The 16613-nt window shown below is 41.6% G+C and overlaps 1 protein-coding gene across 3 annotated transcripts in view; it reads left to right on the forward strand.

Annotated features, from left to right (window-relative positions):
- ARHGEF28 (Rho guanine nucleotide exchange factor 28) overlaps positions 1–16613 on the forward strand; it is a 127609-nt gene that overhangs the window by 33416 nt on the left and 77580 nt on the right. For all 3 annotated transcript variants that reach the window (XM_050912739.1, XM_050912741.1, XM_050912742.1), the window contains exons 7-9: positions 9120–9303; positions 11176–11356; positions 14713–14785. In XM_050912739.1, the coding sequence (XP_050768696.1) occupies positions 9120–9303; positions 11176–11356; positions 14713–14785 (438 nt within the window). The remainder of the gene's footprint in view (positions 1–9119; positions 9304–11175; positions 11357–14712; positions 14786–16613) is intronic.

Below are 16613 nucleotides of genomic sequence, written 5' to 3' on the forward strand. Positions count from 1 at the left end.
CAGAGCTGCTGGGCTATTTTTATTGGAAAAAAATTACTTTTGAGTGACACATTGCTGGAGAAAATTATTGCACCATCTGGTGTTTTTGGACCTCATTAATTTTTGTGAGGATTTAGAGACATTCGAGTTGATGGAAAGATATAATAATAATTTATTCATAGGAGTTTTGGTATTCGGAAAAAGTGTTTGTATTCTCTTTATAAGGTATAAAAAGGATTGGATAAAGAGAGAGCCTGGATTGTCTAGGGAGCATTGCAAATAGTTCAGGAATTTAGTGCAGTTGCACAGGTCAGGACTTGTTAGCCACATTATTTGAAGTTCAACAAAAGAAACAAGAAAGCACTAACCTTTCGGTAATCCTCACTTGTAATAAGTGCCTGTGTGACAACCATGTCAGGAGCTGCTCACTCACACAAACTGGTCAGATGTTGAGATCACTTGGCCCACAAGCAGTTTGCTGCTAGAGGAAACTGGGGACCCAACAGAAGTGCTATGCTTAGACTTTTATTTTTTGATGGGTTTGAAGAAAGGGGAAGGAGGCGTAGGGAGGAGGGAGAGGGAGAAGCTGATTTTCTTATTGATTGCACCTTCTTAAAGGATATTTTCCTTCTGAAAATTATTCAATTTATGAAGATAATGAGTACTAAATATTAAGCCAAATAACTTGCTAGAGCTGCTCAAAAAAAAGAGAATCTTCCCACAGTTTTTCAGTTTACCAAAAAACAAAGAAGAAAAAAAGATGGAGTGGTTTAATCTGGATGAGAAAAATGCTTCCAGGTAACCTTTCCTCTCTTAGTACTGTAAGGTTAGGGCAGTCTTTTAGGACTGGCAGCCCCCAAGGACCATCAGACATAGGTTCAGCATCTTCACTGCAACCTTTTTGTCCTTGACAAGCTCAGGCTTACGTCCTTTGGCTGTCAGAGGGGGAGTGGGAGCACAGGAGTGTGGACGTTGCAAGGAGTCCACCTTACATACAGGAGGCTGAGGGCATCTCGGTTTCTGTTTGCTTTAAGGGCATTGCTGGGAGGGTGAGTTCGGGTTGTCTGGGTGACTTAACTGTGCTGGTAATCAAACAAGAACAGTTGCTGCCGGCTTTGCCACTGTTTATAGTTATTTTCAAGAGGAAGACTGTTCTTTTAGGTTTAAGGCTGTTAGTAGAAGTGATAAAATTACAGCCTGAATTATGAAAATTATTTGTGGATCATAGGGAAGGGAACAGTGTCTATTATTTGTTTAATTCCCTTTCATGAAGAAGGAAAATATCCATTTTATTTCATAAAAGTTTTGTAATTGTTTTCTAGGAATAGGTCTTGTGGAGTGAACTGAAGTACCCAACCTTGCTGCTTTATAGTCTGCCTTTGGGGAACACTCTTCCATTTTCTGTGGCATTTTTTACTTTATTGCCCTCTCCCTGCCCTTTTCTTTGTAAATCCTGTTACTGTTTCCACTTGGTGTTAAACACATTCCTGCTAAGTTGCACCAGTTCAAACCTGGCTGATGCATGTCGTGTTTCTGGTCTAAATTAAAGAAAATTCTGTCTGTCTTTTCCTCAGTTAGAATTCTTTTTTCCTGCAGAAGGAAAGGGAGAGGGGGGCAAAGTGCCTGTTCTCCTTCATGGAATTAGGAAAACACTGGCAACAGCGGATAAATATTTCTAGGTGTGGTGAGATTTGTGAGGAGAGGTAATATTTTTTTGGTCAGATGGTTTAGGAGGTTAGAGAAACAGACAAATCTTTGGCCTTGTAGGAGTTTGCCCCTTTGGAAACTGCACAGGGCAGAGGGAGGAGGATGCTAGCCTGGACATTGGGAAGCAGAGGAGTGTCTTCCAGTGCCTGCTGCTGACCAAGAAACCTGCGGCATGGGGCAAGATGTTGGCAAGCATGCTTCAACCTGGAGGTCCCCAGCAAGTGTGTGATCCTCATCTCCTGGTCAGTGGTAATAGTAGCAGAGAGGAGACGTTTGAGATGCCTCCTGACCATGAAGGGGCTTTTTGGGAAAAGCCCCGAGCACTTGGAGGAGACGGTGATATGCAGAGTGACAGTAGAGCAAGCACTGTAAGAGATACAAGAGATTAAGTTTCCTATCTAAGGCAATATGTAAGTAGGGGGCTCAGGAGCCTGCTCTGCTGCTGGAGAGACCAGGTATGAAGCTATGGTCTGACCTGGACCCCAGCCTTGAGTCGGCACTGAACTGGAGAGCCCTTCTCTGCTCCTGGCTGAGACGGTGTCCCCGCCTGGTCTTGAGGACTCCGGTGGCGCTCAATAAACAAGTGTCTTAAACCAAATAGCTCGAGGGAATGTTTGGCTGCAGTACAAAAGAATGAGAAATATCCCTGTGCTAACAGAAACCATCTCCTATAGCGTTTTGCACCTTTGTTGGGGTCACCCAAGCCCCCTTTGTTGGGGTCACCTAACGGTGTAGGTGGTGGCACCATGCGCGGCCTTTACTGCATGGGGCTGATGGATGGGAGCCTTCTCTAACTCTCCTGCTGCTAAAACTGTTGGGGCAAGACTCCTTACAGTCCACCTTTGCGATGGAGTTTAACCTTCCCTCATGTCCTCCTTTTATTCTGCAGCATTGATGCCAGCCTCCGAGTGTTAGTTGATGAAGGTATGATGAATAGGGGAACTAATTAAAGAAAAGAGGGATGTTCCAGATATTTGGTAAATGGAAAGGGGAGATGTCACCGCAGCCCTGCCCTCACATGGGCTGTCACATACCTGACTTCGTGCATTGTGGCCACTGTCTATTCACAACACACACTTGTGTGTGTTTTTGCAGCAATGGGGTGCACTGAAGATGGCTTTATAAACAATCTCATACCTAATGGAAAAATGAAAAAATGAACGGTAATGCATAAAAGTACAAAGCCAGGAAAAACTGGAATTTGTCAGCCGGTTTTGATGTCTCCCCCTGTGTTTCAAGTCACAAGTCTTGAGGTTTTTAGTCTCCTTCCAGGAAATGAATGAGATTCATAGCCCAGAAAGGACTTAGTCATTTCTGTCAGAGAGAAATATTTGTTTTTAGTTTATTGTTTTGAACATAGGAAGGGATTCAGGTGCAAGCAAGAACAAAAGGATTTATTTAATGTTTAAAACAGACTGTGTTTGGCTCAGCTCTTTGTAACTCAAAGTGTTTTGGCTGGAGAATCGGGATGCGATGCAAAACAACGTCCTGATAGTGCATATCTTTTACAGCACCACCTGCCTTGCAGTAGCTGACTGTGTATGAATCAGCCAGCAGTGCATCTTTCAAATCTTAGGAATTGTTGGTTTTGTGTCTTGATGGAAAACGGTATTTTATACCATTTCAATATGAATATGTTGAAGAAGCCTTGTGTTTTCATTTTTTTCTGTATTTTTTTCCTGTTTGCCACTGAATGCAGTTTAATTAATTATGTTGTTTTTTCACAACATGGGTTTTTTTTATTTCTTTATGGTTTTCTTTTTATCATCGTTTCTTGTTTGTTTGGTTTTTTCCCCCCATTCTGCCACATTTGAAATCTTCCTCAAGGGAAGGGGAAAAGAAACTGAAAAACATGGGAAAATGCCATTTGTTCTGTCACAGTGAGGAGCTATAAGAGGAGGTGGTGAAAGAGGAGAACTGAAACTGGAAATTGTTCTGAAAAGAAAAAATGCTAAACCCCAGTTGTTTCAGAACTTTACCTTGCTTTCAGTGCAAATCTTTTCTTTTTAGGCAGGTCTATTTAAAAAGCTTATTATCAGTCTTTTTGGTTTTTTTTGTTTTGATATTGCTGATCCTGGAATAGAACCACAGCAGAATTTGGATGGAAGGGGTCCCTGGAGGTGGTCTGGTCCTACCCTCCACTTGGAGCATGGCTAGCTTCAAAGTTGGACCAGGTTGCTCAGGGTCAGGTTTTGAGCACCTCCAAGGACGGGCAGTTTGTAACCTCTCTGGGTGACCTGTCCCAGTGTTTGACCGTCCTTGTGGTGAAAAATACTTTCCTTGTATCGAAAGAACATGTTTACCTTTCCATTTATCCTGCCGACTTTACAATTTGTATTTCAGATTTTAGTGTTATGAAGCTATTAGTAATTGCTTTATGTCGTCAGGTTCTGCTCACTCTTGGGCAAGCCAGGTGGGAGTAGTAAGAGGAGAGTAGCTCAGCAAACACATAGTCTATAGAGGGGGAGGATGGGGAGGAATGTGAGTGCTGTTTCTAACTAAGTGCATCAGGGGTGAAAACAGGTGGTGGAGCTGCTGGGTGGTTCTGCTACCACGTGCATTCAAGCTAGCCATGAACAAATTTAGCTTAAGGTTAGATGAAGGTTGTTAGGTTGGGCAGATAAAAATTAGTTACCAGAATATTTGTGGTGAGATAATAGAAGTTATTATTGTAGATGGTGTTTTAAGACCACAAAGATCAATTACTGTTTATTAGTTATTTTTAAAACTAGGTTCCTTTGTAGCAGACTTACTCATACTGCATTGTTTTTAAGATTTGGCCGCCAGAAGAGTAACTTTATTTGCCACAGTGTCGGAGCAGAGGCTATCCCTCATTAGGGAAGGCTTCCTAAGGTCTCCCTTTTTGCTGAGTGGGAAAGTCGTAATCTTATCTTGCCCAGAGCAAGTTTATCTGGCTTTTTTACAATGTTACGGTATACATTGAAACCCAGTGGCCCCAGGCCAAAGTTTTAATCAGAGAATGGAGTTCAGAGTAAATTTTGCCTTTTTGTTTCTGTGTTTTTAACCTGAGGCTTGGGGTGTGGCTAGTATCTAATCTAATGTGCTTAATACTGATTGATATAGTTGCATGTGTTTTAATTAGATGGACTTATGTGCTGGCTGCTTATTAACACTATATATAGAAAAAATGGTCTAGTTGGAAGCATCCAAAGAACCCACTTTGATATCTAAAGTGGGACTTCAGCAGAATTTAAGCACTCCAGACCAAGGAACAATTCTGAAAGCTCATTTTTTAGTGAACATTTTAACCTGGAAATGCATAATGTCTGTTGAGGGATGTTTTGGACGACAGCATGTACTGGGCATCTAAACTCAAACTCCCCGGTGTACATATAAACACGCCAGACAAGGCAGTGCTGGTGCCTGGCGTCCGGCGGTGCTCTGCTGGGGTCCAGACTGGTGGCATAGCCTTGAGTCTGCTAACGTCCTTGTGGGGGAGACTCTCTGAAGTACAGAAATAGCACTGGGGCCAGTGCAAAGCACAGCTGATGTTATCAATCTCTATTCAGAAACATAGCTAGGGAAAGGGAAGATGCTGGCACATGTTTTTGTACTGTGTCTGAATGGTTAGGGCATTCTCCGAGCAGGTGAGACACCGGGGCTCCCAGCATCGTTTTTCACATCTGATGACAGTATAATGAGAAATGCATCCATGTCCAAACAGCAGAGACTTCTCCCAGCTGATTGCTGCGTTGTAGTCAGTCTGCTGCTTTCTTGGTCTTCTGCCCCGCATCCCTTGGATTTCTTTCTGCACCGTGACCCATTTTCAATTACTCTGCAACGGAGGGGACAGGATGTGCTCCCACCAGATGAGTGATCAGAGGGAGTCTGAAGATGTGTGTGGGTTCAAATCCCATCTGGCTGAGGAGGAAGTTGAACTGAGGTCTCCCATTTTTGAAGTGGCACATCAGCCATCGTTTCCATTATCTCTGGACGGGTTTTGGGAAGCCTGAGCCCTGCTGATTTAAATGTTCCTCCATAGAAGAAGGTCTCAGATCCAGGCAGACCAAGGTGTTTGATGAGTAGTGCTTGGTTGGGGGTTTGAAGCTGGGGATTGGAGTCAGATCCTCGTGCCTCCGTATTCCTTATGTGCTGACTTTAGCCAGTCACTCACTCACTGTGTGGGTTTTGCTTTTGTGAGACCCCACCTGGAGTACTGCATCCAGCTCTGGGGTCTCCCAGCACGAGAAGGACATAGACCTGTTGGAGTGGGTCCAGAGGAGGGCCACAAAAATGATCAGAGGACTGGAACACCTCTCCTATAAGCCTGAAGAAGAGAAGGATCTGGGGAGACCTTATTGCAGCCTTTCAGTCTATAAAGAGGGCTTATAAGAAAGATAGAGAAAGACTTTTTACCAGGGCCTGTAGCAACAGAACAAGGGGCAATGGTTTTAAACTGAAAGAGAGTATATTTAGATTGGATATAAGGAAGAAATTTTTTATGATGAGGGTGGTGGCACACTGGAACAGGTTACCCAGAGAAGCTGTGGATGTCCCATTACTGGAAGTGTTCAAAGTCAGGTTAGACGGGGCTTTGGGCAAGCTGATATAGTAAAAGATGTCCCTGCCCATGGCAGGGGGGTTAGACTAGGTGATCTTTAAAGGTCCCTTCCAACCCAAGCCATTCTATGGTTCCATGTCACTGTTTAGAAAAGCAGTTCTGCAAATGCTTGAGTTGGATTCAGTGGACTTAAAGGTTGCATGTACTTCAAAACTTTGAAACATATGTGCCATCTCGCTTAATAGATATGTAAACACAGATATGTATGTAATAGATATGTAAAAAAAGTCATACCATTAATGATTAATGTTTGTAACTAAAATGCAGCAATGCTCATTGTCTCCAAAGACTGAAATTAGAAATATTTTGGAGACCTTTGAGGAGAAAACCCCATATTTCACTACTTTCCTCTGTGGCCTAGGATCCTGCAGCAGATCGTGTGTCCAGGTGGGCACATTTTTGCCTAGAATCTGAAATGGGGAGACCAAGAAACAGTTTTATTGCCCAAAACCTGGGGAGAAAATAAGCGTTGCATGGGCAGGCTCATGCACCAGATCACGTGTTGGCTAGACACAAGTAAGAGGGAAGTTTGAAGATTAATTTTTTAAAAAATAATAACATACAACATTTTATATGTGTGTTCTAGAAATACTTAGGTACATATTGTGTATATGTTTAGTGATATTCTGGTTTAAAGAATCCCCCCTGCATCTTGTTAATGTGTCTGCTTCTGTTAGAACTGCAGTGAAATAAAGGTTTCAGACGCTACATGCAGGTTTGCTGGCTGTTACAGTGCTAGAGTCTGTGTCCTGAAGCTCCCTTTTACTCTGATGTCTGGAATTTGTTTCATTTATTGAAGGAAGCTTGACCTGGTTTTCTGGGATTTGACTCTGTCTGAAAGTTTTGATTCCACTTGAAATGGAAAGGTAGAAAATTTGCATGGGTTGCCACCAAATATTCAGAGCAAAAACTGATTACCAGTGGAGATCCCACAGTAATTTTCCCTGTGGAGCTGTAGAGCAAGTTTCTTAGGTTCCTTGCCATTCTGTCTTTATAAGATGGGGAGGTAGATTTTTTTTTTTAATATTTTAACACTTCAGTGTTTTCAAAGGAGGCTAATGATTTTGGCCCCCAGCTCTGAGAGGGCATTCCAAAAGGTCTAGCTTTACAGAAGGCAACTCTCCTGTTAAGATGTCCAGAGAGGATGTGCTCAGCTAAGCCATGACAGCAGCCTTCAATTATGTAAAAGGAAGCTGTGAAGGGAAAGGAATGAAGTGTTTTTCATGCCCGTTTCGGATAGGATGAGAAGCATCAGGCTTATATTGAGAAGGGTGAGCTAGGTTAGGCATTTCAAATCTTTGTAACTGTGAGGGTAGAATTATCCCTTGTGTAGATTGCCTACGCAGGTTATGAAAACCTCTTGTTGTTGGAAAGTTTTTGGAACAGATGAGACAAACATCTGTCAGGAGGGATTTAGGTTGAGCTGATCCTGCCTTAAGGCAAGGAGTGGACTAGAGACCTCTTGAGGACTCTTCAAGGGTTGGGTTTTTTTTTGATGATTCTATAAAATAAATATTCCTGATGCTTTCAGAGGGAGTACTTGAACTGAATAGGAGTCAGCCACAAGCCACTGTATTTGCGTGTAACTACGTGATACCTTTGCTCAATGCATAAGTGTTTCTGAAAAATGTGTTTATTAGCTTTTTGGCTATATAACTTCTCTCTCTGCTGGGGCATTGCTTTCCATCAGACAGTTTTATCTTGTAAATATTGATGCAGAGAGGAAATTTGACAGCAATTTGCTGTTGATTTTAACTGTATGATTTACACAAATGTGTGCACGTACCTACATATGCTTCAGGAGCTTCACCTTTCCTTTGCCACTGGAGTGTATAATTTTCAATAACATGTTCTGAACTGTTTGGGTAACAGGGAAGAAAAAGTCCGTTGAATCAGGATGATAAATTTCAATGGACTTTCATAAATCACTGGAAACCTAATAGATTTCAGCCAGTTGTTCAGAGAGCTGTAGAGTAACTGTGCTTATATTTAACTTCATACCAAAATATCAGCGTAAGGAACAGGTTGAGTGGCACTTGAGCCTGACTTTATTTATTGCCTTTAAATTGCAGAGGCTTTGTGTTTGAGAATGTATGTAGACAGATAAATCCTTCTTTGAATAAAGGCCAGGGAAGGGCTTGAGTGAAGAATCAGCATCTAATGACTAGGTCACCGTTGTGTACTCTTATTTTAAGCTTCATCGTGTTGAGCTTGATGATTATGTGCTAAAAAGTGGAGTGGAAGTATCGGCAGGTGAGGTGACCTTTCTGAAAAGAGAGACATAAGAATTATCCTGTGTATTTTACACATGTGTAAAATGTGGATAAATACTTGCTGTGCTACTAAGGATCTCTTACCATGGTGATAAGCAGCCTGCCTTCAAAAATCTTTGTTGGTTTGGTTTTTTTTTTGTTTTTTTTTTTTTTTAAAATTTAGATACTTGGCCATGCTGCCAGATGTTTTGTGTTGCTGAGGCAATGCAAAGCGGCTGGAAAATTGCCTCTGAACTATCTTCTGCAGTATATTGGGGCATCTCTTGTGCTGAATGTTATACTATATACAAAGAGAGAAATACTGAGAGTATCTAATTCAAGTATCATACTGAGAGTATCAGTTTTCTTTGCTGAAATTAGATGGTATTTGGATATCCTAGTTTAGCTCCACAGATGCAATTCAGTATCTAGTCTGTTGATTTCAGTGAAAGACGGATTCTGCCAAAGTACTTTTGTAGGTCTGAACCTGAGCTGTGATATTCTGCGGACGGTAACAGGTTTCTTTTGATGCTTCCTAGCAAATAAAATGCTGGGGTTTGTTACTGACGATTTTGTTTGTTTGCTGTGTTTTTTTTCAGAGCCTAAACATAAAGAAACTCTTCTCCACCTTGTGATGAAATTGGGCTTGGTTAAGCTTTCCCAGTTCTTAGTAGCCCAGCCTGGAGGGTCATCAGCATTAGCATTACCTAATGAGGATGGAGCAACACCATTAGATTTGGCTTTACAAAATGGGCACTCCAAACTTGTTGAGGTCTTCACAAAGTGAGTATAACGGTTTGCTGGTTCCTCTGAAAAACTCTTATCAGTTAAGGAATGTGGGGAGTACTGTTGTTTTTCTCAAAAGAATTGCCTATTTTGTGTTGGTTTCTGTTGCTTTTTGCCATTATTACCATTTGTCATGATTTAACCCCAGCTGGCAACTAAGCACCACACAGCTGCTCACTTACTCCCCCTTCGTGGGATGGGGGAGAGAATCGGAAGAGTAAAAGTGAGAAAACTCGTGGGTTGAGATAAAGACAGTTTAATAGGTAAAGCAAAAGCCGCACACGCAAGCAAAGCGAAACAAGGAATTCATTCACTACTTCCCATCGGCAGGCAGGTGTTCAGCCATCTCCAGGAAAGCAGGGCTCCATCATGTCTAACGGTTACTTGGGAAAACAAAGGCCGTCACTCCAAATATCCCCCCCTTCCTTCTTCTTCCCCCAGCTTTATATGCTGAGCATGACGTCATATGGTATGGAATATTTCTTTGGTCAGTTGGGGTCAGCTGTCCAGCTGTGTCCTCTCCCAACTTCTTGTGCACCCCCAGCCTACTCGCTGGAGGGGCGGTGTGAGAGGCAGAAGAGGCCTTAGCTCTGTGTAAGCACTGCTCAGCAATAACTAAAACATCCCTATGTTATCAACGCTGTTTTCAGCACAAATCCAGAACATAGCCCCATACTAGCTACTATGAAGAAAATTAACTCTATCCCAGCCAAAACCAGCACACCATTTTAAGTGGTAAACTTGTATTTACAATTAGAGGAAGAATGCTTCCTTCATTACGTTTGCGAGTCAATTAATAGTCAATTCAGTGACAGAGGACCAGCTGCACCATCAGGTACCTCTCCCAGCACTACCACAGCTGAATCCCGACACATTACCAACAAGTAAAGACATCCCTTAAAATATATATAGAGAAATATTTAGATATAAACAGAACCATAGGACCTGAATTTCATAAAACCTCAGTAGACTTTATGACCTGTGTAAAGCTCAGGTTTGAATGAATAAGGGAGGGTCAGCAGCAAAGCCAGTGCTTCAGCTATGACTGTTTTGCTAGAGAGCTGCCACACTGACAAATGACTTAAAAGACAAGTGCTTTCTGATATGTTTCAGCTGTCTGGAGTTTCCTTTGTATGGACCTGAGGAGCTGCAGGGTGTGTGTGTGTATGTGTGTGTATATGTCTTGGGGTACCAAAAGTTCAGCATCAGACACCCCTTCTCACTGTTGGCTTTTCTTTGCAAATAGAAATATGCAAGAATTGGGTTACATTTTTATTTCGGTATGTGGCTCTTTCAGTTCTGGCTCCATGCAGCATATAATTTATGTGAGACTTATCCATACTTCAGTTTGAAAAAGAAAAATACTTACAACACTGGTACAGTACATTATGTTATGAATGTCTCGTTTGTTTGTAACATCTAAACAATGCTGTATTCCCTTGAGATACTTTCAGTTTTTCACTGTTGTGGGATAACAAACCTGCGAGCTGCCAGTTGTGTCCTACTGCTATATATGGCAACATTAACAGGAAAAGGTACTATTGCTAATTTACAGCAATAAGGAGAAGTAAGTATTGTCTGGCTTATTTTACTAGTGAGTAACCATCTAGAGCTGACATTGTTTTTTCCCCACCGATGGCTAGAAGTAGCTGTGTGTTCTTAGGTCTGAATGGAGTCATTGGTAAGTATTTGTTTGCCCAGCTGTGTTTTCGGTGGATGTTTCAGATTTTCGGCCTCCAGTTTTTGCAGCGGGTGCATTGGGATCCCGATGGGCTGTGCCGAAGGCGAGCAGGAAGCTCACTGCGGCTGTGCTTTTGTTCTACCTGTGTGTGGAGCATCTGCTTTGGTTTAAAGAGCGTGTCGTTCCAGTTTCCAGGGCAGTCACTTGCTTGACATCTCAAGAGCGGAGATCAGTGAGGGTGCTTGCATGCAGTTTGTTCATTCATCAGGAGCTTTGACGCTGACATTTAGCCACACGGCACAACACTTGCTGGAGTCGGACATTAAGCTCTTCAGAAAATACTTCTGGGACAGACCTCTTCTTTACCAGGTCGGTATCTATCTAGCTCAGGGCATTGTCACAGGTTTTCTTCAATGACTTCCAGCTATAGACTCTTCAGGCTGGATTTGTTTTTCTTGAGTAGCCTTTTGGTTTAAGCTGCCTGTGTCACTAATGGCCAGTGTAATTGCAGGATTACTGTTGTGGGCTTCTACTTCATGTAAGTGTAGCACATTGTACATGTGAAGCTGGAGGATAAGAGATGCTGAGAACATTATCAAGCCTCCTTTACCTCCCAAGTTGTTTTTGAATCATTGTGGACTCTATAGTGAATATCTTTCCCTGAAATCTCTGTGTCTTTAATTGCATTGCCATTGTATTCATGTTGATACTTTGAAATATTTAATTTAGTTCCATTCTTTTGTCTAGTTGTGTAATGCCTGGGAGCTTTTATCAAGACCCAACCCCAGTCTATTATTTACAGCAGAAATACAGAGTACGGACTTTTGCTATAGAGTTTAGTTATGGTGTAGTGGGTCTTATTTTACTGTAAGGTTCTGGAGCACTGCTGTTATATTCTTCAGGACATCTCTCAATTTCAGTAAAGTAAAGAGGAGAACACTTGAAAGCACAAGTTCTTTAATAGCAATGCAGGTGCTCTACGTTTTTAGATTGAGACTGCATGACTGTGTAGAACTAGTGAACTAAAAACACACTAAAAATAGACTTTTCTCTTTTTCTGGTCTTAAAATTCAGCTTTTCTTTTCCATGCTTAACTTCAGGTTTCCTTATTTGTGCACTGATTTTCCTTGAGTTACCTTTATTGCATTCTGCCTGCTTTTTTTAACTTAGAATGTGATCCACGTGTTATGTTTAACACAAAAACTTAAGGTGTGATGTATTGTGTAGTCCTTATGTATAATCTCGTGTAACTACACTGCTAAGATTTTGATTTGTTGCAATACAAAGAAGTTATTCTGTGTTTGTAGCTTGCAGAATACCTACAATTTGTGTGTGGCTTTTCCATGGAAGCAATGGTAAAACCAACAGCAAAACCAAGACTGTAATGAAGAATGCATTGTTATTTATATCATTGGTTTTTTCTTGCACTCATCAAATCCTTGTTCTTCCAGTCTTTGAAATGGAAAAAGAAAGTGTGGTATGTTATATGTTTGCATGTCTTTCAGAGACAAAGACTCTTAAAGGCTGCAAAATTCTGCAGTTGGTATTTTCAGGAAAGAGCCTACTATGCTTCACTTGTGGGTTTCCCTTTTGCTTATTCCTCTAGTTGCAGCAGTTTAAATCCTCCGTTGTGGGGACCTTATTCCCCCCCTGCCTAGCATCAGTGTTGCACTACTTTTAATAAAGCAGAAATAAGCCCGAATAATTGGAAAGATCACATAGTTTAGTTTATTTCCTATACACCAGATATCATCCTGAAGTGTATGTGGGGGGATGATCAAACTGTCATGTTTGGACTATGTATTATGTCCAAAAGGTAAGGTAAAATTAATTTTCTTCCTGTTGCAAACAAGGACTTGCAGCCCTTAGTTGGATCCAAAGCATAAGGTGGGCATTAGAGATTTCACGATACATAATCTTTTTAAAATAGAGGTAGAATTTATTGCTGTACTGGAGTATTCAGCTCATCTACAGCACACGAAGACTATACATCTAGTTTATTGTATCTTCAGGCTGCATAAATGACCACATTGCTATTTTAGGCTTGGGTAAGAAAGACATAGACTAAAGAGAAGGAACTTGTCTCAGTTACGGTGGCATGCAGCATTGGATTTGTGTGTATGAAATGGATGACTTAGGGAGCCGCACAAACTATTTTTGCATTCATTCATGCAAGAAAATCCCAATCTTTCTCAAATATGTTCTTTGATCCCTGGTCTGTGGGTTCTTTTAGTCCTTTGGCTCTTCCTTACAGGTCTAAAAGAGTAACGGAAAAGTTAAAACAAACAAGCTCTTGGTAAGCTAGAGTTACCCATATGGGAGCCATGCCTTCAGTGGAAACCTTCAGGGCCTCTGCAGTTCAAAAAGTGTAAACCCACAGGTTTTGTGGCTGTGCTAGGCAATACAGAGGAGACATTCCTGAAGATGATGAGGAACAGTGTGGAATTGCTTGAATGCTGGGCAACCTCCTTGGGGCAGAAATCACTGTGGTGGTAGCAGCGCCCGTCAGTGAGCCTGTGTGGTTCGCCGTGCACCTCCAGCAGAGCCCTGAGCAGTGTGTGGAGGTGATCCATTTGGCTGTCTCAGTTGCTGGAGGCAGCACAGCTACTGCAGGGGACAGGTCCTCTACAAGAGGAAAAGAAATGCAGGGACTAATGGACACATGTGAAATGGTGTCAGGGTAATAAAAACAAAGACAGGCCAAACCAGGATGATCATCCAAAATGATTAAGATAATTTAAGTAATTTTGTTGCCTGGTGGTGGACGGATTTAGTAATTTCCCAAGGAGGAGTTGACTTATTTCTGCCTGGTAGGTGTGAGAGTAGGAAGGTGTCTCGCACACAAACAGACAAGCAGAGAAAAATGCAACTAGCCCCGCCGAGCTGGGGGATATAGCTAGTTTGACAGCTGCGTGGCTTTCAAATCAGTTTGGCTGCAATATTCAGCCCAGAGTCATCCCTGACTTTTTCTTTCGTATTCAGGTTACCATGCCTTTTCTCTGCTGCTCTGGTAGGTGGCAAATACACAGGCAACCTAACTAGAGGGAAGGACTAGAAGCAAGCAGAGTTGTAGATGAAACTAGGCAAAAGGAGACATTCTGTCCTCCACCCCCTTTGCTTATAACCTTTGAAGGTAATTGCTAAAATAAGGGACTGGATCTTAGCCCCCTCTTCCTTTTAAGCAGGAGTAATATAGTCAGTGTGTGTATCTGAGCGAGGAGTCAGCCTGGCCAGGGGCCACGGATATGGGGAGGGAGTGGCTCCTGCCTTTCGGGCTGGGTTTACCACGTAGTCAGTGTTTAGTCCTGGTTTAGGCTCTTTGTATTGCCTATCCATCAAAATTGCTTGCTTTACAGGGATGCTTTCAAGGTTAATGAGACTTCTGAACAGAGCTGTTGTGCAAAGCTGCTTTTCTCATAGAGAAGGTGGTTATAAACAATGAAGTACAAATGTGAAATCTGATCCTTTAGATCCCTTGCATATTGTAAGCAGGAGGTAATTTCTCTCTCTACTTGAAAATATTTTATTCGTTTCCCTCTTGAGGAATTGCTATTGGTTTTCTCTGGAGGGTAACTGATAAAATACTCCGTGGAATCTCTATCAATTGTTTTAGTATTGCTAATAACATATTTGTTTGCTAGTCTTTGATATTGTTTTTGAGTTTTCAGATAAATGTCATGGGCATCAAATACAGTTACTGTCATTTTGATTTTATTTTTTTATAGAGTATTAATTCAAACCAAGTTGAGACAGTGGAAGGTCCAAAAATGCCCTGCAGTACAACAAGCTCTGTAGAAGGTACAGTTTTTTATTCCATAATGTTGCAGTCTTTAAAAGCTCTGGAAAGTTGGCACTGGATTCATACACTATTTATTTATTCAGGAAGATCACGTTTCATATGACATTAGAGACCTGTAAGTAGACAACAGTGGAATACACAAGTAATACACTATGAGAGTGTAAATCGTGATACTCCCTGCAGAGCATCGGTTTTCCAATGTCAGACTGAAATTGTTCACAAAACATTAGAGCATTTATAGTGACTGGAAAAGCCTTAACTAGTTTTATTCTAAGAGCCAGAAAAATGTCAGAAGCTTCCAGGAGAGGGCAGTGTTTAACTGAATGAACGCTCCAGCCTGCAAATTCCAGTAAAGCCAAATAAGTTAATAAAGATAGGAGCAGAGTAACGTTTTGTATGATTAGTTTTGGGATCTAGCCCAGACTTCTTAATGTGGCAAAACTCCCTTGTGTTTCAATTACACATTCAGTATTTTGGTGAGCAGTTTACCTCTGTAAGGATTGTGGGACAGTGCTTGCTGATGAGAACACTCTTTCGTTACCAAAATACATCCCTGTGTACCTCAGAGAAAGCATCTCTTAGAGCTGAAAAGAAAATCACAAAAAAAGGTCATTCTTCAGCATCAGAAGTATGATGCTTTGGGCGTTTACGTATGATTGTTAGGAATTAATTAAAAGTTTCCATCAGTTGGCCATTTGCTTATGTGGCTGGCGCTGTATATTTGGATGAAGCAACAAGCTGAAAACCATGAGCTCTGTGAGAGGCTTGGTCCTGCTCAGTGACCTTGCTGGGGGTAGCCCTACTGAGCGCAGCAGAAATGGGAGCACCTGCATAAACTGCTGACAGGATCAGGACCAGACTGAGGGAAAGGAACAGGACTGCAGTTCCAGGTGGCATCAGCTGGTAACTTTAAGTGAATGGATAAAAAGGGGACACAGTAGTTGTGTAGCTCATGTTTAAACATGTAGGCTGCCATTGTTAGTGCTGGAAAATGAGTTTTATACCCAACTCCTCCAGCAGCGTTCAGGCAACAAGTGTTCTGCCATTAGAAGGTAAATTTGCAGAGAAATGATGAGCAGTTGTTAGCAGTTGCAAACTGTGCATCTGTTATTGTAAGTGTAAGCAGCAATTTACCGTAGAAGGGTTGTGAATGACTTTGGTGACGCAGTGTGCAAATGCATTGACTCTGGGTATTCGTTTGAGTGCCATACTCTGACTGGCGTGACCTTTATGCTGCTCCTCGAGGATAGAAAGTGAATGGCCTGGATTGGTAGCACTATATGTGGCAGTAGCTTGGGCAATAAAACTTCTAGGTGATGATTACTTTGGTATTTTTCACTAGAAGCAGTTTTAATTCAGGCTGACTTGGCACAAGCAGATAATGAACATCAGTGGGTATTGATTGCCCAGAGAGACAATCACCAGTTCAGGACGTCCTGTCTGATTTTGGATTCTGGTTGTAAAGCTTCTCGTCCTCTCTTTACACCAAAGATATTTAGCATAGATATTGGCATAGGCACACCTACCTATTTTTGTTTTCAATGGAAGCTATACACTTTTGTGCCTTTATGCATCAGAGTTATTTTTTGCCTGTTTAAAAAAAAAAAAACCACCTCATTTCAGTTCAACAGCAAGAAAAGTATGCCATGTTTTGGTGGTATCTGGGACCTATACAAACAAATTGTAGTAATCATGCTTGCACGTTTTACACTCTGTGTTATCTACTTGTAGCCATAAGTAGTCTGTAACTATTGCTCGTATGCTGATGGGCAGCAAAGATCTTCTTGGGTTTTTGATGTTGTCATTGGTTACCATATTTCTATAAAT

The sequence above is a fragment of the Gymnogyps californianus genome, chromosome Z (assembly GCF_018139145.2).
Source record: "Gymnogyps californianus isolate 813 chromosome Z, ASM1813914v2, whole genome shotgun sequence".
Lineage (NCBI taxonomy): Eukaryota > Metazoa > Chordata > Aves > Accipitriformes > Cathartidae > Gymnogyps > Gymnogyps californianus.